The 27171-nt window shown below is 38.9% G+C and overlaps 1 protein-coding gene across 1 annotated transcript in view; it reads right to left on the minus strand.

The window, feature by feature from the left end:
- The window catches only part of ATP13A5 (ATPase 13A5), a 102749-nt gene that overhangs the window by 64730 nt on the left and 10848 nt on the right, over positions 1-27171 (minus strand). Inside the window, exons 2-9 of the mRNA XM_044254822.1 lie at positions 22274-22447; positions 21557-21703; positions 21280-21350; positions 21095-21175; positions 15544-15613; positions 11448-11582; positions 2521-2593; positions 1472-1600 (exon numbers count right to left, since the gene is read on the minus strand). Of these exons, the coding sequence (XP_044110757.1) occupies positions 1472-1600; positions 2521-2593; positions 11448-11582; positions 15544-15613; positions 21095-21175; positions 21280-21350; positions 21557-21703; positions 22274-22447 (880 nt within the window). The remainder of the gene's footprint in view (positions 1-1471; positions 1601-2520; positions 2594-11447; positions 11583-15543; positions 15614-21094; positions 21176-21279; positions 21351-21556; positions 21704-22273; positions 22448-27171) is intronic.

Here is a 27171-nt window from a genome sequence, read left to right on the forward strand (position 1 = left end):
ACATTTATTAGTACTTAGGTTACATAGATATTAATGCTGGTGACCTTATTTTTCCAGAAACAGACCTAAGAAATGCCACTTACTTCTTAAGGCCATTTTAAGTCAATTCTGGAAAACTGTGGAAAAGCAGCATTGTTTACCCTCTCTACTTCTCCGGAACTCTCTGAGTTTTCCTGGAATCAAGGCAAGAAGGATGCACCCAAGTCAGTACACCCAGGGGCACAAACCTGATCAGTCCTCCCCTTCCTCCTCATAGCCATGCTCCTTTGCCGGTGAGAAAAGCCATTCTTCACTGGCAGGCTGCTGGAAATGTGAGAGAGTTGCTACCTGGGAGTGAGGAGGACAGTTTTTCTTGGGCTTGAGGTTTGTGCATTGGGTACTATGGCAACATTCTGAATGAAGGATATGATCAGTATGCAAATCCTCATCGCTATCATTATAAGGCAGTTAGATTTCAACACACTAAAGGAGTATTTTGTAATTATACCGAGCATATTTATGTTTACTACATTTTCCTGCCTCAATTTTACATTAAGAAGACCCATTTTTAATGTGAAATCTGCTTATGTTGAACGATTTAGGAATTGGTAATGTACTTTACATTTAGGTGATATTAAAAACATTGTGTGTGTGTGTGCCTGCACATGTGCATGTGTGAGTGTATTTTTCCTGTCTTTAGCAACTCAGAAAGAGAAAAATACAACAATTTGTAAGCAGCAAAAACCAAATATTTTCTATTTTGTGTTATTGTATGGTTTCTTCTTAGTATGACGTCCTGTGTATTGGGGGGTTTTTGGACTGAAGAATATTTTATACCTAGTGCCTTGCTAATTACACAAATTCAAATGAACCTTACGAAATACAATCAAGAATAAGAATGACAGTTCAAACCATTACAAGAAAACTGGCTTTCTGCCCAGTAAGATCAAATGGAAACACAATTCTAAAGAACAGAACTGTTATATGGCCTTTCCTTGAAGGTTCAATTCAATCTCCTTCCCAGGGAATCCTGGGGCTCAGTTTTCCATCTACAGAGAGCAGGGTTGGATAAAATCTCTGCACCCTGCCAATTGTGAGAACTGTTGGTTTCCTGTTGTGTTGTGTTTGGATAGGCGTGTAAACCATATTCATGTTTATGAAGATACCGTGCACCAAGTAGTCTTATGCATTCACCCGATTCACCTGATTCACCCCACCCATCAGGAAATGAATCAGTCATATGCATTAGACTTTTCTTCTATTTAAAAAATTTTGTATTTATTGTCATTTGATTCTTAAGTTATTAAATGTTTCCTCTTTGCATATATGGAGTCTCCATCTGCATGAATAGCCTAGTTGTGTCTCCCTCACCTGTCTCCCCACATCTTAATATCAGGCTGGTATAAAGCAGGTAAGGATGTGTTGATGCACTTTGCTAACTCTTGGCCTAGGTGTTGGACAGGAAAGGAGAAGCTCCATGACAACAGCCTACCTGTGAGCATGCCTTCATTCACCACACAGCTTCCGTCAATCAGAATAGCATCACAAGGCAATGAGAATTTTCCTGGAAGAATAAGAGTATCTCCAGGAACCAAGAGACGGGATTCCAGCTCCTGCAAACCTACACAATAGCAAAGGTTTCATGACTGGCTGATCTATTCCTGTTTTTACTGAAAAATGCAAGTGGCTGAGAGCTCTAAACCAACCTGTTGACCAAGGACCACCCTACACATTCACTTGTTCCAGCTCCTTTCTGCTCATTGTTCATTTGTAGAATCACAGAAGCCGGATCCATAGCTAAAGATTACCAGAGCAACAAGATTCTACCTTGATCTTAGTACTTGGGACAGCTCTCTGTCCATAGGAGATACTCCAGGCTATCGGTCATCTAAGAGGTGCCCCTTTAATGCTGCTTACTTGCTGGGGCTGGGTTCCTAACCCACTTGGCACACTTTGGATTGGGGCCTAGTGTAAATCATTTAGACATCTTCTGCTGCCCTAGGGTGAAGCTCCTCACTCCTTGCAAAGAACCATGGCCTCCCCACCCCAGGCTAAATCCAGAGAAAATGCCAAATGCCCAGTCATCAGCAATTTACAAGAATTATTCAGGGCTGGATTCTGGATAACGAATTGAAATGTTATGATTCAGGGTCTGTTTGGGATGGTTATTAAGGGAATTCAAAAAGCTTTAAGAAGGTTTACTGAGCAACATTCAAATGAGTGAAGTATGGAAGGCAGAGGGAACTGGAAGCAGCCCAGACACTGGGTGTAAATGATTCAATCAAGGCAAGGCATGCGAAGTACCCAGGTTACAAAATTCAGTGAGGGGTTCACCTTCCGGGTCCTGCAAATACAGAGGTAATTTAGCATGATCTTTCCTCCTTAAGTTTTGCATCTTAGAAGCCTTATTTGCCTCACTTTAGCCCCAGAGCTGGGTTTAATCAGAGACGACTTTTCTCCTCAACTAATAATCAGTAACAGATGAGACTGATTCCACCCTGAAATATTAGGATGCTGAAGCTGACAGAACATATCACTTACCTGTGCCCTTTACGGTGACCGTAACCTGGACTTTGTTGTGATCCTCCACAAGGTTGTGCAGCTTGACTGATTGCTGCCAATTCAAAGTTCACATTTAAACATCGGATAGTCCATAACTTGAAAACCACATGATCTCAGTACAGTAAAAACAGAACCTGCCATCACAGCCAAAGCGAATGTGGGCAAAGGGTCAAGCTCTGCTTTTGATGCTTCTGCTTCCCTACCCTGACCCCTACCCTGGCCAACCCCCAACCAGTAGCAATAAATATGCTAATACATTTAATACTATTTCAATTCCAGGAAACATAATGCACAACCAACCTGCCCAAAGGCCAACACTAAGTCCTGAGGCTGCACTTCTTCAAGGCACATGACGAAGCAGGGGAAAGACAAGACCATGAACAGGTTACTTCCCCTCTTGGGACCTCTTTCCCGTCTATAAAACAATTAAGCTGAATTTGATCTTTACATTGCAAGAGCCTGGGAATATTTGGGCTGTTTTGATTTTATGTGGAACAGCCATCCCTTCCTTTATAAACAGGTGGATTTTAATCCTGGAGATGTCTGCAGACTAGACCAGTGCTGCTCGTTTTGGAAGCCTGGAACTTCCTGTAAAGCATTATTATTCAACCCAACTCCCTTTTCCTCATCTGAAAATGAAGATAATAGCAGGATCTGTTTCAGATGGCTTTTAAAATTTAGTTAGTGCTTATCTTAGTTCTCCCTTTGGAGGTACTTATTACCATGGTAAGAGCTCAGTAAGTACTAATGATTAATAAAAGTTGTTGCTGGATAAACAATTGTCGAAGTGCGTCAGCTGGGAAGATCTGCTTGGGGTGGAATTCACCGAGATATGGACAGAGTGAAGGAATTGGAAGCTGTCCGGAGAAGTGGAGGCAGAGTCTCCTGGGAAAACTCAGGTGAGGGGAAGACAGAGGTGAGAGAGTATGTTCTCCACACAGTTCCCCATATCGACTGTAGGGGGCGCCATCAGCTGGAGCGTTCCTGGAAGGCACAGCCAGGCTCACCTGGATACTCAGAAGAGATCTGAATACTGTCAACAGTACTGAAACACAGCCCAGCTTAATGCAAGTATAAAATTTTCCTTTCAGATGTTAGGGTCAATTATTTTTATCTGTCCTATTGATGATTTTTAGCTGATGGTAGCCAATGTCACCAGACTAAGACAAGTATTACACACAATTACGTAACTTTCCTCTTGAGAAATACAATAAATTCCGTGTTTTTATTTATACAGAACAATTTATTCTTTACTTCAGTTTTTTATAAAAAGCTACATTTCGAACATTTGGACCAACCGAGTGGAAGAAGTGATATTGCTGTTTGTTAAGTACATATTCAGTGCCTAAATTGACTTCCTGTGGCTTGCCAAGTGGGGCATCCATTTTAATGATGGATAATGGTGAGAAAGTCAGCCTCGGTTCTGTGACAAGAAAACTGGATTCAGTCAGGATTCCTGATTTGGGGGTCAGGTTTACACACTAACCAGCCATGTACCCCTATGTAAGAAATTTTACATGGTAAGTTAGTTGTTCCTTCTCCCTGAACAAGTGACATTGAATTGAATCATTTTCAGTTACCTTCCAAAACTGAACATGTCTGATACTGATTTATTTTGCATATCAGAGATTTATTCAAAGCCCCCAAGGCTTCATAGGGGAAATACCCAGCGTTTCTAATGGCTCACATTTATTACTTTTAAACAGCTTAGAACATTAAGCAACTACTCTGTGCCAGGCACAGTGGGTAAGCACCTGGAATGTATTGCTTGATTTTTTTTTTCTACTCCTCAAACTAATCCGACAATGAAAATGTTATCATCTCCAATGTACATATAACAAAATAAAATCCAAACAAAAGCAAAACCAAGACAAAATAGGGGCTTGAAAATGTTAAAGTAACTTGCCTACAATCATTCACTTACTAAGTATTAAGATTGACAATAAAACCCTAGTTCATCTGGCTCTAAAGCCTTCACTGTTGATGAATACATTTTCCTAAAGTGCTTGAAAATAGCTTTTTTTCCTGTAAGAAGACAAATAACCTTCCTTATAAATTTCTTTAAGTTACTTTCTTGCTTAGCAAACTCTTTTAGTCAATGCCATGATAACTTCAACCTAGCTTAAGAGGATGATAATCAACACATTTGGAAGTGGTGAAGTATGAGTTCATAATGATTGACTGTAACTCTCAAAACTCATTATGGCATCAAGCCGGATTTATTCATCAGGCTTAGTGTTCTGCAAGACCTGTCATGCTTCCACGCCTTTGTTCAAGCTCACACTCCGAATGCTCACTCAGGTTTTCCACTAGCAAACTCTTCCGAATCCTTCACATTAAGCCCTTCTCAAATGTCACCTCCACCCTGTATGTCACTAACATCCCCAGAAAGGATTAATTGTTCCGCTGTCTGTGTTCCCACCAGTATTAGTGAACGGATCACATTCCATTACAGCTGTTTTCTTGTCAGGTGTCCCCTGGGAAGCAGGCAGTTCAAAGAAGACCCAAGTACTCATGCAGGTACCCTGGGAGTCTATCCCATAGTAGGCCCTCAGCAAACATTTATTTAATAGAACTGAATTATTTTACTCCTCCCAACAACACTGGAGAAGGATAATGTAAGCATCCTCTTCCAGCTAATGTACCAGGAAACTCTACAAACGCGGGTTTCTATGACAACCAACCAGTTAGGAGAAAGGGAGGGCTGTGATGCTTGCCCTGATTTGGAAGCTCGCTCCCTGCTTTTCCTCAGGCCCCCTCTGGTTTCTCCCGTCCCTGTTTAGTGGGACCAGGATCCGTTTCCAAGACTAATTTGCATATTGTTATTACTCGGCATCTGTTGCTGTGTGTCCTTGTGTTTGCTGTGGCTGGATTTCCTCCAGAGAAGAGTCATGAGGGCATTAACTCAGGTATCTTTTGAGTCCAGTTCGGTCATGACCGAAGGCAAGGCACTGTGGGTCAGATACTCTCAAGCTGTATCTAGCAGCGGCCTGTGGAGACAGCGATGGAGTGTGCGAATCAGCTCAGTGTAAATACAGCTGAATGCCAACCCAACTTGCACTCACACCTGCACCAAACTTGTTAGGGGCTGCCACGGGGTTTTTCTCGGCTTAAGCAAGGTTACTCTCTCTTTGCAGCGTGATTTGGCGCTAGGTTAGGTAGAGAATGATAGCTTATTCCGCTCCTGCCGACACCACTTCCCCTCTTGCAATTTTCAAGGCTGGTATTTGTTTAGCAGGATTTAGAGAGGGCTGAAGATGGTCCTTCCATTCCTGGCAAAGCCTTTCCCCAGTCTTTTTGAAATAAAATGATCAAACTATGGTTTACTGCCGCAAGGAAACTCCTAGGTCGCTTTGAAATTTTGCTCAGTGGGACAGTGTGAAATACTTGCCTTGGAATCAGGAAACCTGGGGCCATGGTCTTCACAGCCACGGTCACACCGCAAGCCTGAGCAAGTCACTTCCCTCCCTGACTGTTCCTGCTCTTTCCTCGCCGGTGGTGGGAGAATACAACCATCGCAAGTGTATCCTTTTAGAGTTTGCCCTGCCCCACCCAAGCGCCTGTTCCGGATGTGGGAACCCACTTTAAATAGTGAAGAGCTAGGGGCGCCTGGGTGGCTCAGTGGGTTAAGCCGCTGCCTTCGGCTCAGGTCATGGTCCCAGGGTCCTGGGATCGAGTCCCGCATCGGGCTCTCCGCTGAGCGGAGAGCCTGCTTTCCTCTCTCTCTCTCTCTCTCTCTCTCTCTGCCTGCCTCTCTGCCTACTTGTGATCTCTGTCTGTCAAATAAATAAATAAATAAATCTTTAAAAAATAAATAAATAAATAGTGAAGAGCTAAAGAAATACTGATTGTTGGGGATTTGTGACTTCAACTGCAAAGATAGTTTCAGGAAATTGGCTTATTTGCAGTGGTGTTACCAGTCGCTTTACAGGGTGGGTCAGATAAGCTTTGTTAACAAATAGGGAGATGCTAATGGGATTAGTGTCTCTTTGTTAAAGAATTCTTGGCAGTACCGTGTTTAAGTGAAGTTCCCAGGCCAGTCGCTGCTTTAAGCAAAGGCGTTCCGGAACTATTAAAATGTAGAAACTGAATGTTCAAGATTCATTAAGGATTTTAAAATAAATATTAAGAAAGCTACAAATGGAAAAACAGAGCATACCTACTTTTGGAAAAGGAGAACTTGATAAGCAAAACAGGAAACCCAGAAACACAGGAAAGGATATTTGACTACACATTTTTAAATACCTGGGAAAAGTCAAGGTCAAAAGAAAAAAGATGAATTAATAAAATGAAATTTTCCACATGTACGATGGCTATGAAGAGACAGTAAATAGAAAAGAAAAATGCATATATCTATTAGAGAAAAATGTGTCTAATCTCACCAATAATCAGCAAAATGTAAATTAAAATAACCATGGGACATAATTTTAAAAATGTTAGCTTGAAAAATTATAAACATTAGTATATAACACCAAATGCTGGTGAGGATCTGGGGAAATGGATACTCTCATATGTTGCTGTTATTTTATTTGAAGAAAATATCTCAGTATCTATTAACATTCAAAATACATGTATCTTTTGATTCAACAACATGGCTTTTGGTTGCTTTGCTAAAAAAAAAAAAACTGTGAACACTAAAATGTAAGGATACATCTATAGTGTAGTTGTGTGTAATTCAGCATACTTATGGAAAAATTGGAGAGGAAGCCCCTATTTTCCATAAAGAAAAGGATTGTTGAATAACTTATGATATACCATGGAATGCCACACCATGATTTTTGAAACATGGTTTAGAATTATTTATTTACCTGGTGGATGGCCTCTGAATGTATTGTAAAGTGAAAAATACAAGTTCCAGATTAATACTCAAAGTACATTCCTGTTTTAATAAAATAAATTAATAAGTATATAAATAAATCTCCATATAAACTAATATTTCTGTGCATCCTATATAGTAGAAAGAGTGAAAAATATGTCCACTGATGATGCCATTAATAAATATCTAAACAGATGTATTTGGATCCTAGTGCTTGAAATTGTCCTTTGGTGGATTCCTTTGGAACAATAGCTCTTAAACTTCTAGCATGCATAGCAATCACCTGTAATGAAACTGTGAAAAAGCACAGATTCCTGTTTTACCCTGAATATTTTGATTTAATAGGTCAAGAGTTTAGGAGACTTGAGTAATTCTCTCACTGAAACATTGCCCTCTAGAGTGAAGAATCGAACCTATTTTTTTCTGTAACCCTTTCCCCAGGAATCTCCGTATTTCTTTTCTGTCTCCCTCAAGACAGTTATACCTAAGTTCTAAGTGAAGAAATGGGCATTGTAAAGAAATTTTTTTAAAAAGATTTTATTTATTTATTTGACAGACAGAGACCACAAGTAGGCAGAGAGAGAGAGAGAAGCAGAGAAGCAGAACCTGCTTCCTCTCCCCACTGAGCAGAGAGCCCAATGCGGTGCTTGATCCCAGAACCCTGGGATCATGACCTGAGCCAAAGACAGAGACTTTAACCCACTGAGCCACCCAGGCACCCCTGTGAAGAAATTATAAAAGAGAGACTGAAGTTTGTCATAAACATGTAGATGGGAAATGTGTAGAACAAAAACAGTATTTAAGTGGGGGAAATATGTGGAAACACTTTGCGGGGGTGTAACATAGCATGCGGTAACACCCCATTTAATTGAGACCCATTGATTACAGGTAACAGAAATTTGTTAAGTTGGCTTAGGCAGGTGAAAATTTGTGAAGCTACAGGGATATCATATAAACCTAAGGTGGGAAGCGAAGCCAGGGATCTCAAGGGATCCCAACAGAAACAGGAAAAGGTATGAGGAGCAGGTCATTCATTCTCTTTCTCCCTCTACCCTCTCTTTCTCCCTCAGCCTCTCCCCTGGACTCCATATTGCTCACCTCTGTGTTTCACTGTGTATTTGGCTCATTCTTTTGCTCTTTCTCTGCATAGTGTTTTCTCTGTTTGTCCCCACACAGGGATCAAAGGTAGCCATTCTGGTCCTAGCTAGCAGCATTTCTCAGATCACATTCCTAATAAAGTGTAACAAACAGCTTCAAGCCCTTAGGCTTGGATCCCAGGCAAAAAGTTATGTTGGCATCATTCCTGTCAACAAACTGGCTTCTCCAGAGTTTGGTGACCCCTGTTCCAACTATGCGTGCCAGTGCAAAGAAAGATAGAGCCAGTGAAACAAACTAGCTGCAGGCTGCTAGAGCTGGGGGTGCTCTCAATGATCAGAGAAGAGGAGGGAGGCAGAGCGCTTGCTCCAAAATATGTGTACTTAATTTCATGCCTGTCAAAGAGTAGGAGACCGGAGAGAGTAACACAAATTCATGGATCCAGCCCCTGTTGAAGTCTGCTATACTTTATGTCCTTGGGTTCTATGAGCTACTGGTACATATTTATAATATATATCCATTGGATGATTAGGGTAGTTTAAGTAGGTTTCTATTATTTGTATACATCCTGACCTGATTTGTTTATCTGACAGGTAGGCTAACACCTGATAGTTGCACCTAAGGGTCTAATAGGAAGTGACTCCAGTCTAACACATGCGCCCAGATTTCTAGTGGTCAGAAAATTTCTTAGTAGTGTTCTGAATTTTCAAGGGCTCTTTTTTATTCCTTATTTGTGGCCCGGGCAAAATAATAGAACCCTCATGGTGAGACCTAGAAAAAATAGAGTATAGCCTCCACCATTTGCGGCTGAGGAAAGTGAATCCAGGGAAAACAGAGTCCAGAGTGTCAAACAATGAGTGAGCCAGTGGTCATTAGCAGCCCTGTCCCCATATTCCCATGACGCTTCCCTATTCACATTTTAGGGCTCCTCCCTTCTATCTCTGTGCCTGCTCCCATCTGTCCACTGCCAACTTTCCCCACTCCAGACATAATAATAAAAACAATGACAGTAATATTAGTGATAAAAAGAACTAATATTTTGTGAGTATCTACTATGTACCAGGAATATAAATATTCAAATTCATGGTTCCATTTAATTCTCTCAGCTGTAACATCAACACGCACACACACACACACACACACACACACACACACACACCTCTTATAGATGAGGAAGCTGATTATAATAGTGTCAAGTAACACAAATAGGAGAGGTGAGGGGGAGATTTTTAACTTGAGTAGGTAAGATCTCCGCACCACAAAAGTCTTCAGAGAGTTCTGTATTTTTCCTGAGAACATTTAGATGGTTTGTGATGATGTATTCGAGTGAATGTATGTAACTGTCTTTCCTGTGGAATGAAGGACGTGAGGGTAGGACCGTATTCACTGATGTTTGACTTAAGCCAGAAAGTGTATGAATGGCTTGCAGGTATCAAATTAGATATTCTAATGAAGCAAAGATTTCTCAAAATCTGGGACCTCTAAATTCTATTTGTGGGCTTCACATTACATACATTTATCATACAGCCAAGGTAAAAGCTTAGGACACTATGGTTTTCTATTGTGGCTGGCAGAATGTGTCAGATCTTTTATTATCCTTTTATTATCTATTTTCATGCTTTTGCCCAAATGCTTAGACTTCACCAAGAGGACTGTCACTCTACCCCCTGACTTGGCAGCCAGGAAGAAAGTATTCACTACCACCAAAGGCGGTTTACGGGTCACTGTTAATATTTTCATGATTTAAATTAGTTTGTGAAAAAAACACACATGAGCACTCATTTTTAAAAAAGAAAAGAAAAAACAGAAACAAATAAACAAAACAGGGCCCTGTCATCCCCTCTCTCTAGTTCATAGAATTTCCATTCATTTAACTTTTCATGTTTAGGTTCCGTTTTCTAACTTTTTACATACTTATTGCTTCTCTCTCATTTCTCATCCAACATTTCATAACTCAAAATTTGTAGGATCTAAACCAGATAAAGAACCAATATTAGACCTAATATTTGTTGAGCAACTGAAATAGAGTTGGAATAAAAGGTCCCTTTCAGTGACTCTTGTGTCAACACCCCGTGTCTACCTTACTGACACGTGCTCAGAGCTTACTCTGCGGACATCTAGAACTCGTCTCTCTTCTCACACGTATGTTCAACTTCCATCCCCAGCTGCCGTACTAGCTTTCTGCTGATGAAATATTGCCCATGCAGTAGAATTGTGTTGTATAAGGAGCCAGAAGCCCCAACTCTCTCACGAACCCCCTTTCTGACCTGGAACAAGCACTCTGGATCTTAATTCCTTCTCTCTCAATGAAGGATGAAGTTGGAGACGAGATGGTTTCAGCAGGTCAGTAGGATTGACAGACTGACACATTGTGCTGTACCATCATCTGCCCCTCAGCCCCATGTATACAAAGCTAATTCCACACTCAAGTTTTCAAAAAATATACAATAAATACAGCAAGACATCTTTTTGGAGTGGCCTCGTGATTCAGCCTGATGACTCTTAAGCAAAGTTGCCGAACATTTTCTAGAAAGATGTTGTGAAAAGCTGAGACTTGCAGGGACTATAGGATTATAAGTAATATTCCAGAAAATTTTATTTCAGAATGCATTGTCATATTATTTATAAGACTGATTTAAAAAAAAAAAAAAAGGAAGGCTTTAAATGGCTATAAGATGAACAATAATGGAAAGTTACTATGTTGGCATCATTAACCCATCACAGCATTCTTTCTCACCATACTCAGACACAACCTCAGAGTCCTTCCAAACATAGTATGCCATTCAGCCTTCAGTCAATAATTAGACTTTACAAGAACATTTTCATCTACCTGCCAGTCCTGAAGCACTTTTCCTGAGATCCCTCATTGAGTTAAGACCTTGCTTTTTGCTTTATGACATAAGTTTAACAAAGCAACTCCTTGCTCTCAGTAGAAATCCTGTAGGTTTTGCTGTATGGGCACCGGAAGCGAAATAGAATCCCAGACAGCTCTTACCTGTCGCAAATCATACACACTTAAGACAATGGAGAGAACAGACAAGATGATGATGGCCACAGAGTATTCTACGTAACCTTGAGACAGCCACAAAGTTAGGGTAAAGGCTTGGAACACGTAGAATGGATTTAAAACCTGCAGGTACAAAAACTGCATTTCAGTCACTTGCATAGATCTTAGTGGCAATCAGGATGATGTCATTTCTTTATGGAAATTTTTTCTTTAATTTTTTACAACACACAATGATCTCTAATATACAGGAATTCACTTAGAACTCAATTTCGGTAGAGAAAATGTCAAGCACGGAGAATGTGCTATGGTGGAAGCAAAGTTATTTTAAGCACTCAGAGCCTGACCACACATTGATCATTCTTATTTCTTTTGAACTTTGAAAAATATTTTAGGGCTGTCTGGGTGGCTTAGTTGGTTAAGTGTCTGGCTTCGGCTTGGGTCATGATCTCGGAGTCCTGGGATTGAGTCCTGCTTTGAGCTCCCTGCTCAGCGGGAATCCTGCTTCTCCCTCTCCCTCTGCCCCTTCCCCCCACTCATGCTCTCTCGCTCACTCACTCTCTCAAATAAATGAATAAAATCTTTAAAAACAAAAAATATATATATTTTATCAATAACAAAATCTAACAAGTTATCTTTTTAAACAGTATTTACCCATAATGGAAGAGAATTATGATTTAGTCTCTCTATTTTTTCTAAAGATTTTATTTATTTATTTGACAGAGAGAGAGAGAGAGATCACAAGCAGGCAGAGAGGCAGGCAGAGAGAGAGGAGGAAGCAGGCTCCCGGCTAAGCAAAGAGCCCAACGCGGGGCTTGATCCCAGGACCCTGAGATCATCACCTGAGCCGAAGGCAGAGGCTTAACCCACTGAGCCACCCAGGGGCCCCAATTTAGTCTATTTTAAAAACAAACTTCAGCTTTGACCATTTTATTGCATTCTTCACGTGATCACATGCTGCAGATTGAGTCAAGGTGTGTGAGGAAGATGCAAGACTGCACTTGTATCCAGGTCATTTAAAAATAACAGATTCTTCATGTCACAGGTCTTAGCATGATGCTCTGAGAGTCAGGCAAGTCAGCACAGGCCTGCCCTTAAACAGGGACCATTGTACCCACAGCTGTGGTGAAAACCATGGGCGGAATCTATCCTCAGCCCAAAGCTGGCCATCCATTCACATAGTTTTTTGGTCTCTTTATAATACCTTTAACTTTTTTTTAAGCCTTCAGTTGTCCCCATTTTGGCTTTGCTGACCCCACTATTAATGATAGCAGAGAAAGCAAACCTGAGGAGCTAGAGTCATATGATGTACACACATAGCATGAATTAAAGAGCCCATCTGAGCAAAATAAAGATTCTTTTCTTTTTCAAATATTTTATTTATTTATTTGACAGTCATAGATCACAAGTGGGCAGAGAGGCAGGCAGAGGGAGAGAGGAGGAAGCAGGCTCCCCACTGAGCAGAGAGCCCGATGTGGGACTCGATTCCAGGACCCTGGGATCATGACCTGAGCCAAAGGCATTAACCCACTGAGCCACCCAGGCCCTCCTAAGGATTATTTTCTAGATAAAGTGCTCTTTCTGATAATTATGAATTAGATGCAATATTACCTAAAACCAGTGCTACTCTTTCTACCTCTACCTTCTGTAATTCTCTAACATGTTAAATAAACTTCTCCTTTAGTCCTGAAAATGAACTGATATCAGGTTAATAAGTTAATAGGCTTTATCTTAAGAGTTCCTTAAACCCTTGGATATATTTTGTACATTAACAAAGATTTGTTCCTTAATGTTTCTTATTATTTCCATTGCAACATGCTTTCCTTAGAAATTATAGCTCTTCTGTCATGTATAAAATGTTTTAATTGTAGATTATGCACTAATGATAATATGATTTTGAATTTGTATAAATTCAGTAGAAAATTGGCTAAATACTTCTTGTGTAAGAAACAACACCATCATAATTAATTTAGTTCCCTTGTTCAATATTCTTTTGAAATCAAATACAAAATAGTTTTATCTGCTTTTTTCCTACTAAAGGCTTAGTAAGTAGGTGGAGATAATACTACCACTCCTTTCAAAATAGATCAAATTGATACCTGGGAGAATCTTCAGCAGTTTGAAAATAAATAAGTTTATTTATTTTTTTAAAGATTGTATTTATTTATTTATTTGAGAGAGAGGGAGAGAGAGAGAGAGAGAGAACACAGCATGGGGAACAGCAGGCAGAGGGAGAGAGAGAGAAGCAAGCTCTCCAAGCAGGGAACCCAATGTGGGGCTCTATCCCAAGATCCTGGGATCATGACCTGAGTTGAAGGCAGACACTTAACAACTGAGCCACCCAGGTGCCCCATGAATAAGAAGTTTAAAAATCAGCCTGCTTTTTGATAGTGGAGGAAACTGTGTGTATGTGGAGAAATAGGGTAAGTGGGAAAACCTCAGTACATTCTAATCAATTTTTCTGTGAACCTTAGAGTGCTCTAAAAATAGTCTAATAATAAAACATTATTTTGAAAAGCATATCTTACTAAACAAAATGTCTTAGAAATAGATTAGAAACATGCAGCATGGAGTGGAGGCTAGCACAATCAGCCCACTGGCCTCCACATAAGTACTGGAGAGTGATGGCTAGGAATTCATTGCTGTGGGGAGTAAGACCAACAGTGTTCCACAACTAGCAGGAGACCAAACCAGGGTTGTCCCCCTGCCCCGGAGCAGAGGCCGAGAAAAATCACAACCAGCAACTGTTCCCTAGCAGAGGGTGGAGTAGACAACAACAGAGTTCACGGTGCAACTGTGAACCTGGCCGCATTCCAACTGGCTCAGGGACCATGTCTGCTAGATCCTGGGGAGCAGAGCCCCAACCCTCAGGAAAGGCCCTGGCTCTGAATGGAGAACCCTGGGACCACTAAGAGGCAGTCAAACTCAGAGCCTTCTAGGAGTGTGAGTGAACACAGAGAGAAAGAGAGAAATGGAGGCAGGGGAAGGCCCACTGATGGGAAGCCACCACCACCACCACCACTGCCACCATCACCACCACCACCACCGTCACCACCGCCACCACCACAACCACTACCACCACCACCACCACAACCACTACCACCACCACCACCACTACCACCACCACCACCACCACCACTACCATCACCACCATCACAACCACTACCGCCACCATCACCACCACCACTACCATCACCACCACCACCGTCATCACCACCACCACCGTCATCACCACCATCACCACTGCCACCACCACCACCACCACCACTAATAATAGTAACTTCAAAGCACACAAAGAAAATATTCCAAAAAAAAAAGTAAATAGGCTCACTAACAAAAAAATCATTCTCGAGAAAATTAATATGATAAAGTAACATGAGAAAGACCAAACAATTCCATTTAGAATAGTCAAAAAGATCGTAGAAGTCATAATATTAAACCCACCACCAGCATTACAACCACCATCAGAAACATAAGAAAATAATTTTTTTTAAAAAAAGGAAAATTATGAAACAGCAATATGTCTCTCATACTGGGATGGGATTTTTTTAAAGTGGAATTTACTTTAAAACAAGTGGTTATTGAAAAGGATCAGTTAGAAATCCTGGAATAGGGGCGCCTGGGTGACTCAGTTGATTAAATGTTTGCCTCTTGATTTTGGGTCAGGCCATTATCTCAGGATCATGAGATTGAGCCCCACAACAGGCTCCATGTTCAGTGGGGGGTGGTCTGCTTGGGATTCTCTCTCCCTCTGCCCGTCTCCCTACTTGTATGCATGCTCTCTCTCTCTCTCTCTTTTCTTTTGCTCACTCTCTGAAATAAACAAATAAATCTTTTTTAAAATCCTGGAATAAAAAATATATATTTATCGAAATGTTTTTAAAGAAAGAAAAGAAAAGAAATAAAACCTCTAAGGACAGGAAAGCATGGACTAAAAACAATAGGGAATAAAAAGAAGTTATATGAAACACAGATTTTGTTCAAATCAAAGTATCCATGTGTTACCTGAAATTCCCCTGTGTACCAAGAAGTAAAAAGTAAACAACCAAAATTTTTTTTTCAAAAATAGATAAAAACAGTTAGTTACCTGTTTAACAAGCAGCTTCCATATAGGCTGGATTTCTACCTCAATGGCGTTGGGCCCGCACACTAATCTTCTGTAGGAGATTGATCACCTATTAGTAACATATCTAAAACCTCATTGGTAAGTAAATACAAGCCAAACTAAGCAAAAGTCACTGCTCTACCCTCTAGGCACTTTGTGCCTTTAATCACAAATTAATGTGCAAATCCTAAAAAATTAACGTATTTTTAAAAGGAAAGTGCATGATGGACAAAGTTGTTTTTCCTAGTTAAAAAATATCTTAAGTACAATGTAGCTCAAGAATCAAAATGAAGTTAGTAAGGCATTTTGAGTTATTTTTTAATAATTCAATTATATTCTAGGAACAGCTAAAAAGACACGGATATGAAGATGTTCCTAGAATTCTCAGGCACTTGAGATTGCTCTTAACTGTAGAGATCTTATCCATTTTACCTTGGTCTCTTCAGCACCTAGGACAGGCCTTTAATATATGAAAATAAATACATGAATGAATGAGCTAATGAACTGGAAGAGGACATATGGTCCTCACAGCTAACCTTTGTAAATCCACACATTCCAATAAGAAGCTCTTATGTTTGTGTAACATTTAACAATTTACAGAGTTCTCACACAAGATTTTCTCATTTGATTGTCAATCAAATGGTCCAAAGGGAAGGGGCAACATCCCCATCTTTCCAATGGGAAAAACTATTCATTTGGCTGTTTTGGCAAAAGCATGCATATCTAGTATTAATTGTGACAATACAACTTTTAAGCACAGGTGACTGTCAGAAACTGCACTTAGTCTTTTGTATGTATTATCTTCTGTAATCCCCATATTACCCCTATGAGGTTTCATATTACCATCTTTATTATAAAGAACACTGAGCTTCGAATAAAGTCAGTAAATCTGCCAGTCTCAGAGCTAGAAAGAAGCAGATCCAGGTTTCACACCCTGGTTTCCAGGCCTCAACTGCACACTCCATTAGCACCAATGGTGCAGTGTGTATTATGGGTTCTTTAGCTAAGCCATGACATCACTGAGCCCGTTTGTTTGACTTCCAAGCCATGCCTTTCCAAGTGCAATTATTGCTTGCCTGGGTCCAAGAGGACTCAAACCAGGGTTTTCTGACCCCATATGTGAAAACCCTGAGGTGCAGAGATGCTGGAGGACAGAAAGGTCAAACAGTATGTGCTACTGGTTTGGAATGTTACGTGTCTCCAAACTTCACACTGGGAAGGAAACGTAACCAAGCCACTTGGTGCTCAGGATCCTTTCCAGAATCTGTGGAAATAACCTATTGTTGGCAAAGTGTCAGAACTTCTCAGAATCCTAAACTTGGTCTTCTCCCTTTCTATCTCTCTGCTTAGAATACCCATCCCACAATCTTCAATTTATAAAGGCCCACTCGGGCTTTGAGAGTCAAATCTGATGATAGAGCTTAAGGCTGGAGAAATCTGAGATTTAACAAACCTGGATTTGAATCCAGCTAAGGCTTAGCTGCTCCCTAGACCTGGAACTAGATTTCCCACATCTTTGTATGGCCTACTCTCTCATTTCATTCAGGTTTTTCTTCAATAGCACTCCCTTAATGGAGTTTTCTTTAACAATTCTATTGAGAACAGCCACCATGATACTCAACTCAGATTCTCTTTATCTCCTTACCCTATCTCATTTTTCTTTATTAGTGTGTTGATAATCTGAAATTGTACCTAATTTTTTACATGTTAGTAAGCATGCAACAAGAGACTCTTATCATTCCCTATAATATAGACTTCTAGAGGACACTGATATATCTTGAATGCCTAAAACAGGGCCTAATACATATACTACTCTCAAGTAATATTTGTTGAATAAATGAGGGGTGAGCCTCAGTTCCCTTACCTATAAAGTGGGTTTCATAACACATTTCTCATAAAACTGCTATCAGTAACATATAACATAAACAAGTAAAGCATTTAGCACAAGTGCCAAGGGCATGACAAGCTCTCAGTAAATGCCAGGTATCTTTCAAGTCTTCCTTAGTCCCACAGGCACAATTAACTGTGTCTTCCTCTCCTCCAACATGCCTCCTTTTCTTAGTGGTAGCAGGCACCTCTTTGAATTGTATCATATAGTTATATATCTCTTTCTTCAAATTTCCTAGACCCTCTTTAATGGCAGGGATGGAGCCTTTTCAACTCTGTTTTTCTAACATCTAGAGGCACACTGTATGAAAGAGAATGTTCCCTAAATATTGGGATTAATTAATGAGGAACTTTGTGAACCATGTCTAGAATGCTCTCTCCCCTAACAAGTCTGAAAATCCAGTTCACAGAACTATAGAAGCACACAGTTGTGAAAAGTCAGTTTAGAAAGAAACAAGGCAAGTCTGATGTTCTTCATCTTTTTCTGTCTGGTGACATAGTTTCTGGTGTTACCATCAAAAGAAGAGGAGCTCATTTGCCATGAGGACTGAGACCCAACAGATTAATCAGTGCCTATAGATTATCCTTTTTAGGGCTTGTCTGAGACATGTTTGGATCACAGCCTGGCATACCTCTTGCTGCTTGGTCTTTTCCACCATCTCTTGCCAAAAGATATTGCGTGTTTAGGGATCATGTACTCATCTCAATCTGAGCACAAAGAAGGATTTTCAGGGACATTGACCAATGGCTGAGCAATCAGAAGGAATGGAAGTCATGAAGCTGGAAATGTGAGGAAAGTTCCAAGGAACAGAGATTACATACTCTGACTTTAAAAATCTGACAAGCTGGAAGGGAAAAGTCATCCTAGATTTATTCCAGAATTATTCCATTATATCCAGTCTTTTTAGAACTAAATAGGCTGAATAAAACTATGTAGACTTGCCTAATATTCACTACTATTCATTAGGAGTATAATTTCTTTGGAGGCAGAAGGTCCCTCTCCAAAAGAGATTGAAATACTTCTTAACAGGGAAGCTGTGGAAAGCATTTCTGGGTTGGCTCTAAACTACTCTTGAAGAATCACTGAGCTTTCCTGCAACTGTTCCATAATAATAAATCTACTGCAATGTATTTATTTCTGAAAAACCAAATATAAATGACTAGGAATACTTTCTTTTGTAGTATGGGATGGTCTTTGGGACCATCTTTTGGGATGGTCTATGTCTGTTTTCAATTTTATTGTTTGTTCATTCATACATTTTTCAATTTATTCACCAAATAATTATGGCGAATATGTTTTGTGAGGCTCCAAATGGTGAATCCTAGAGTCGGGGTCCTCAAGGAGGTAGGAGGACTGTGTCAGAATCACTAGTGACCTTTTTCAAACCACACATGTCCACTCTGATTCCATTCTGATAAGCCACCAAAGGAGTCCTTGGCAGAAAGGGAGACCTGAAGTTTCCTAAATAGCTAAGGCTAATCCAGGGGGTTCTGGCATGACCCACTTCTGTGAACTTTAGAATTTTCAGGGAGCAAGCTCGTAGAATTAAAACATGTTCCCAGGCCTCTAGTTCATGAATGAATAGAGATAGGAGCAGGGGACCTCCTAGAACACTTTTCTTCCCTGAGACCCTCTGAAAAGTTCTCTTCAGGACAACGTTATCTCTCCTGATGTCCCAAGTTGCCTTTTTGCTACAGAGATGTGTGCGTTTTCCATCGTTGCCTGGCGGCAAGGAAGCCTAATGAGAATGTTGTATTTAGACTTTGTGGCTTTTCGTTATCAGAGAGTTTTGTGATTCTCCTTCCTTTACTGCTCCTGTTGCATCCTTGCTTTTCATAAAGGCAGGCTTATATCCATTCAGGAAATCAATCTAATATCACACAACTGACAAATGAATTGATCACATTTAATTTTTGAAAAAAAGCCCTAGTCTTACACTAAAAAATTAAGGGGGGAAATAGTTTACATTCTACTTACTTGTTTTACTGTTCAATTTAAAAAGGCCATAAATAAAGTCTGCCTATATATTTATAAGGACATTATCTCCTCTATTCTTCATATCTGGGAAACTATTATATATAGTGTGTGTGTATATATATATATATATATATATATATATATAATAAGCAAGACTCTTTGTCTTGCTTATTAGATTGTCAAGTTCTTTACTGCATGGGCCAGATTTAAATTTAATTATGTATGATGTTTTTTAAATGTTTATTAAAGCTTGGCACTTGATAAATAAGGACAAACGTGAGGTAGCTACATTGATGGGCAATCTTTCCTATGGAAATGGTGTCCTAGGCAAAGGCAAAGTATATCTGTGATAATCAATTAAATTTCCTAATTAGATCCACTCTTTGGACACCTGGCGCTTAATGCTATTAAACCAGTATGTTTTTATGACTTTGAAAATATTTTGTGTTTCAGAGTATTAAGCATTGCATCTGAAATCTTACATAATGATATTCTTTCTAAGGCATTTTGCAAATATTGTCAGAATCTAGATGCCTTGTTCATTTTTCAACATGTTCAGGCAGTATGAAAAGTTTAAAAACAACAGCCAATAGGTAATTCTCAGAGTTGGTATGTGTATGAATCATGGGGCTGCTAAAAGTGCATTTTCTGCTCTTACCACCACCCTTTACTCCTACTAGATCAGAATTATGGGGGTGGGCCCAAGAACCCATATTTTAAGTACCAGATTGCTTCTTAGCTTGAGAATTTGTGTTTCTGATGGACTGGAAGAAGGGCAGGCAAGAAATGTCTTTAAAATGGGCAAGAAATGAAGGTGATTATTAAGATTCTGGAGAAGGCTTGCAATGGTTTACTTTCAGACTCATCAGGAGTCACCATTTCAGATGATAGATGAGGGAACCAGGAACTCAAAATCTCCATGGGTTAATGAGCAGCATAAGCATTTCTGTACTATTATTACACTATTATGTCCTAATCTATGTGCATTTATAGATCTCATTCTCACAATTATACCACTGTTCTTTGTCTCTCTTTCCCAATAGTCAATGAATGCCTCTGGAGCAATGACTAACCCTTATTTATCCTTAGATCCCTAGTTCCTTCCAAAGTGCCTAGCATAGAAGGAGATATTGAATTCATAGGTCAACAAATATATTACTATATTCATTCATTCTGTAAATACCTATCAAACTTCTACCATGAATCAGGCACTGTTCCAGGTAGCTGGATACAAAGGTGAATGACAATACAATGGTGAATGACACAACTACCTGAGCAAACAAAATCCTCATCTCTAGGCTGTTTCTTCACAGGAAAATGCAGTCATAATATTGTCTTTCTCTCTCTCAGAGGATTTGAAGGATGAGGAAACAGATGTCTATGAAATGACTCAAGGTTTTTTGAGGAAAGAAAAAAAAAAAAGACAACAAAAAGGAGACTGTTTTACAGTCCTGAGAGGGGAAAAATCAAATATTATTTGATTGGCTTTTCTTTTTAATAAGTTTGCCTAAGATGAGAACAACTTAAAATGTATCTTTGTTGCTGGTAAATAAACTGGGATTATAGGAAGCTGATGAAACATTATGTCAACAGTTCACTGATCATAAGCCATTTGATATCTCACTTTTTACTGGCAGAGTTTATCTCAGGGAGTGTCACAAACCCTACCTGACCTCTTGTTCTTCACTGGTCAGGCCCAATCCAAATGTGTGATGGATGTCGTGGCAGGAGTTGCTGTCTTCCAGTAGCCTAGGATGTGGTCAGGACAAGAAGCATGCTTCAGCTCATGGCATTCAACATATCAGTGCTTTTCCTTTATACCCTGATGAATGTTGAGAAAAAGTCAAACTTACCCGACTTTCTGAAACCTCTTCTCCAAGTAATTCCAAACATACCTGATTTTCTGCACTTGGATACATCGCAGCTGCAATTACAAATGTGATAGGACAAAGTAAAGCCCATGGTGTTAGTGAGGTCTATTTGGCACAAGTCCCAATGCCATGCGCACTTTCCTTGATACCTTGCAATTCCCAGCCCAGCAATGTGACATTCAGAACTTCCATCCAACAAACATTTGCATTATTCTTTTTATAAAAAACATGCCATAACATTGCACTCAAAATTACTTACTTTTAATTCTGGCTTCAATATGGCTTGGTTAATGACAGAGTGGCGGTCAGCCACCACAGGTTCTTCTGGATTCTTGCTTATAGGGAACTTTAGTGTGGATAAGTAGAGGCATATAACTTTCTTCCTCATATATCTTTGAAATTCATCCTAGAGAAGACCCATGAAATCCAGCCCATGAAATTCTCAAATGTCATTTATTTAATAAGACAATCAACCAAATATCTACCTAGACTAATGGTTACCAAGAGCCTCAGCATTATATTGGAACTTGCTAGAAATGCAAATCCTCAACCCCACCACAAGCCTACTGAATCAGAAATTCTGGGATGAGGTCAGCAGTCCGTGTTTTAAGGAGCCCTTTAGGTCACTGATTTGCATTAAAATTTGAGAACCACTGTGCTAGAGAATACAGAAAGACACACTTTACTGGAGAGTTTTATATCCAGAAAACATTTTCTGGCTATCTTAAAAGTGACATATAGGTGTTTCAACTGTCTTCTTTCCCCTCAAAATATGTATTCTTAAAAAACTGAACTATTGGGGCAACTGGGTGGTTCAGTCGGGTAAGCGTCTGCCTTTGGCTCAGGTCATGATCCCAGGGCCCTGGGATCAAGTCCCACAGTATGCTCCCTGCTTAGAAGGAGCCTGCTTCTCCCTCTCCCTCTGCCTTCTGCTCCCTCTGCTTTTGTGCTCAACGCAATGCTGAAGGGCACTCACCGTTGTTTTTAGCAAAACAGTGTCTGCTTCTTGCAAAGGGCATGGGATGCAATTGGCCCACACCCTCCACTGGGGCTTCCAGTAGAACACAAGCAGAAGAACCCCACAGGTAAGCACAGAGGCTATAAGGCAGAGGGCTCTGCGGAGATTCTGGGTCCGGTAACCAAACACCTCCTGGAATGTAAATAAAACATGACTCTATTTTTCTTTTTTCACATAAACACACCACTCTGTTCCAAGAAACACAAGTGTTAGAGGCAGCAATATTAGTTGGGTGGGAAATCTGGTTTCAGCCAGTTGAATTAGTTTGATTGCTTATAGCTGTCAGCTGATATCATAAAAAAAGAAGAACTCATTTTGCTACCCTGGCATATGAAACTAAAACATGAGGCAGGAGGAGCAAGGAATAGGCAGACTTATTTGGTTCTAAACACCTCAAGAGTCACCTTGACAGACCCCCCCCATGACGGCCCAGGGACTGTTGATGTCCCTCCAGAGATGTTTCGAGGCTTCTTGAAAAGTCTCTCAAGGCTTCTTCTGGTCAGTAGTTACCCTCAAACTGGTTTTTGAGCACTTTTACTTTTTTCAGATATAAGATTTTAAAAAAATATATTAAAGTAAATTTACTGGAAGAGGATGATACAAAGAGTAGGATGATATGAATCAAGAGATTATCTGTGGACATGAAAGACTTTTAAAAGATTGCTCATAGGAATTTACCCTGACAGTAACATGCTATAGTAGTTCTACTTTTAGTAGTAGGGTAGTTGCTATTAACTTGAATGGAGTGAAGTCTTTGAAATGTGGTTTTAGGGCGAACACATAGCCAAAAACAATAGATTCCTTTATTTCAAGCCAATCTCTATTTCCGTCTTCCACAATCAGGTTTCATAGCATCAGTTTTTAAATTTCAAAAACTAGACTTTTATTGTATTTGGATGACTCAGAGGGATGCTGATTGTGAATTATATCATTACTATACTATTATTTTAGGCTCTGTGTTATTTTTATGTGCTCTTTCCCTAAGATTCTGAACTCCTGTGTCCAGATCACAGAAATGTAATGTCAAGAAAATAGGTTTTTACTGAGTTTCTATACCGTCTTTAATGACAGAATCTCCTGAATCTTATGCTGGTTTAGATCATGTTATAATTAATCTCTTGGCTTAATACTTTGGAAAAGTTTTCATCTTCAATATGGTCATTTTCATTAATTGTTTCTAGTAAAGAACTCTTTGGTAGATTAAGATTGTAATAACAGTTGTTGAAAGTAATCCTTAAATGTAATGGGAAGGTCACAGGTAGCAAAGATGTAAGTTTGAGTCACTGCTCTACTAGTTATCAGCTATGTGACCTTAGGTAAATCATATCACCTCTAGGGAATCCTCATGTATTCCTTTACAAAACAATTAGAAATACGTGCCTTACAGGGTACTTGTACTCAAATGAAATAATGTCTCCTTAAGTGCTCTGCAAAGTAATTACAATTTTAAGAGTTCCTTTCCAATGCTCCTCAGTATTATCATCCTCCTGGGAAAAAAATGTTCATTAAGTTTACTGATGCAGCCCCTCTATTTTGAGATTATTCATGATGAGGTTTAAATGAATTTAAAAATGTGTTCACTCTACTTCTAAGCATATTTTCAGCTGGGTCTCCTTTCTGTCTTCCTACCTACCTTCTGATTCTATAAACCTGCTTTAGTTTTATTTGTGAATGATAGTTGTATTAGACTCCAATAAACTGCATATGCCAGTTCACATATTATGTCATAAATTTGCATTATTTTATTAAGTTACTCATGGAGCTTATTGTCAAAGTGTTCAAAATTGAAGCAGAATGGTTTGGAACTTTAGGTCAGCTTGTAGCTGAAAAAGCAGATCTCAAATGTCTTACCCTTTTTTTTTGTTTGTTTGTTAACTTACATATAATGATGACATTGGTAATCATAATTCTGATACCCCTTCAGTTCTTTTCTATACATTTTTTATTTAAAAAAAAGGAACTGACAATGCCAGCAACATGGCAATAAAATCACTACAACTACATACTGTTAATAACCTTATAAACTGGAATAATTCTTTAGAGAAAGCAAGGTGGCAAATTATATCAAGATTTATAAAGATGTTTCTATCTCTTGAATCAGTAATTTCACACTTGGAAATACACTGTAAGGAAATGATACACCAAGTAGAAAGTGATGTGCATAGTAGTGTTCAGGGCAGTATTATCTGTAATAGCAAAGTTACTGGAAGAACCAAATGATAGCTAATAGCTCAGCAAGATGTGAAATACGAAATGATGGCCAAGGTGGCACCATTAAAAAGAAAATGTATGAAGTTGATGCAGAAATATGGGCCAGTCTATGACATAACGTTAGGTGAAGAAAAAGACAAAGAGTAGGTAAGCTAGATCAGAAACAAATAGTCATGTTAACTCAATGATATCAGTCATTACATTACATGTAAATGACATTAATACTGTGATTGAAAACAAAGATTGTCAGACTAGATAGTAAAAAACCCACTATATGTTATTTATAAGAGAGCCCTTTAAATACAAAGAAGCAAAAAGATTAAGGGGGGGAAGGGAAAGAAAGTAAGCAATACAAAGACTAGCAAAGAAGAACTAATATAGCTATGTTAATTTCAAACAAGTAGAATTTATTTTATTTTTTAAAGATTTTATTTATTTATTTGACAGAGGAAGAGAGAGCACAAGTAGGGAGAGCAGCAGCAGGCAGAGGGAGAGGGAGAAGCAGGCTCCCCACTGAGTAGGGAGCCCTATACTCCATCCAAGGACATCAGGATCATAACCTCTGCTGAAGACAGATGCTTAACTGACTGAGCCACCCAGAAGCCCCAAAAATAGACTTGAAAAAATACATATTCTGAGAAAAAGAATGATAGCTCATAATCTAAAAAGTCAATTCAACAGGAAGAAATAAAGAGAGGGGAAAAAAAAAGAAACGAAGGAAGAAAGAAACGAGAGAGAGAAGGAAGGAAGGGAGGGAGGCAGGGAAAGAAAGGAAAAGAAAGAAAGAAGAGGAGAGAAGGAAAGAAAGAGAAAAGGAAAGAAAGAAGAGAGATAGGGAGGGAGGGAAGAAGAAAGGAAGAAAATAAAGAAGACTCTCAGCATACTAGGAATAGACAGGAACATCCTTCAGCCAACATCATGGTTAATAATGAAATACTGAGTACTTTCCCCCTGAAGTTATAGGTAAAATAAGATTATCAATAATTACCACTAGTATTTAATATAGTACTGAAAGTTCTAACAAGTGCAGTAAGACAGGACAAAGTAACAATTTTGTAACAACTGGAACATAAGAAGTAACAATTCTGTATCAATACTTAAAAGTTGTTAAGAGAGTAGATCTTAAGTGTTCTTCCCACAAAGAATAAGCGGTAATTATGTGAAGTGATGGAAGTGTTAGCTAACACTTTGGTGGCAATTTCACAGTATTTAAATGTGCAAAATCGACATGTTTAAACACCTTAAACTTATACGTTGTTATTCATCAATTGTATCTCAACAAAGCTAAGAAAAAAAAAGCAGAACTCTCTGTATGAATAAATAATATAATTATGTACATTAGGAAAACCAAAAGCAGGTACAGATTATTAGAGTTAATAAGTGAATTTACTGGGGCCTGGCAGCTCAGTCAGTTAAACATCTGACTCTTGAGTTCAGGTCAGGGGATCACTGGTTGGGGCTTTCGAGCCCCACCTCGATCTCGGTGCTCAGCTCAGAGTCTGCTGGAGATTGTCTCTCTCCCTCTCCCTCCCCCGGCTCATGCTCTCTCTCTAAAATAAATAAATAGGATCTTAAAAAAATAAGTGAATTTATCAAGGTTGCTAGATACTGGGTCAATATAGAAAACCAATTATATTAATAATAATTTGAAAATGAAGCTATTTGTAATATTATCAAGCAAAAAATATCAATATCCTTATAATGGTTCTAACAAAGTTAAACCTCTAAACTGAAAACTACACATTATTGCTGAAAGCAAAGATCTAAATAAATGAAAATATATATTAAGTTTGGGGATTAGCCAGGAACAATTCCATTTATGATTACATTAGACTTTTTTTATGGTAATTGATGAGCTGACTCTAAAATTGGTATGGAAGTGTAAAGGACCTAAAGTAATTAAGACAATTTTCAAAAAGAACAATTGTGGAGGACTTACACTGCCAGAAATACTTACTACAAATTCCTAATAATTATTAAAAAAAAAAAAAGGAGGACAAGAAGAAAGAAAAGAGAAACAAAATAGAGAGTCCAGAAAGAGACTCAAACATATGTAAATCGCTTTCTTTACAAAAAAAGGAACCAGAACCACTGCAATTCAGTAGGAGAAAGGGTGGTTTGCTCAATAAGTAGTTGTTGGATCAGAATGAATAGTACCAGAAAAATGGGTTTTTATCCCGGTTTACTCCATACACAAAATTTCATTAATGGTAGCACATATACTTAAATGTGACAACTAAAACAACAGATGATCTGAAAGAAAATATATTTCATGGAGTACACACAGTTAAGTACACACAAATATTTCTTAAACAGGAAACAAAAAGACCAAAAGTATATCTGACTTTATTAAAATTAAAGTTTCTGTTTAACAAAAGGTGTCTGGAGAAAATATTAGCTATATATGTATGTATATCTGTACCTATATATAAAAAAGAATAATATTTAAAAAACACAAAAAACTATTTCAAATCAATAAAAAAAGAAATACATACACAATAAAAAATGAGCAGAACACTGAAACAGGCAATTTACAAAAGATTTCTCATATAGCATGCAAGAGGACACACAATATTATGTCATTAAGAAAATGCAAAATAAAATTACAATGACATATCACAGGCTAGAATAGCCAAGACAATCCT

This window comes from Neovison vison, chromosome 6 (assembly GCF_020171115.1).
Source record: "Neovison vison isolate M4711 chromosome 6, ASM_NN_V1, whole genome shotgun sequence".
NCBI lineage: Eukaryota > Metazoa > Chordata > Mammalia > Carnivora > Mustelidae > Neogale > Neogale vison.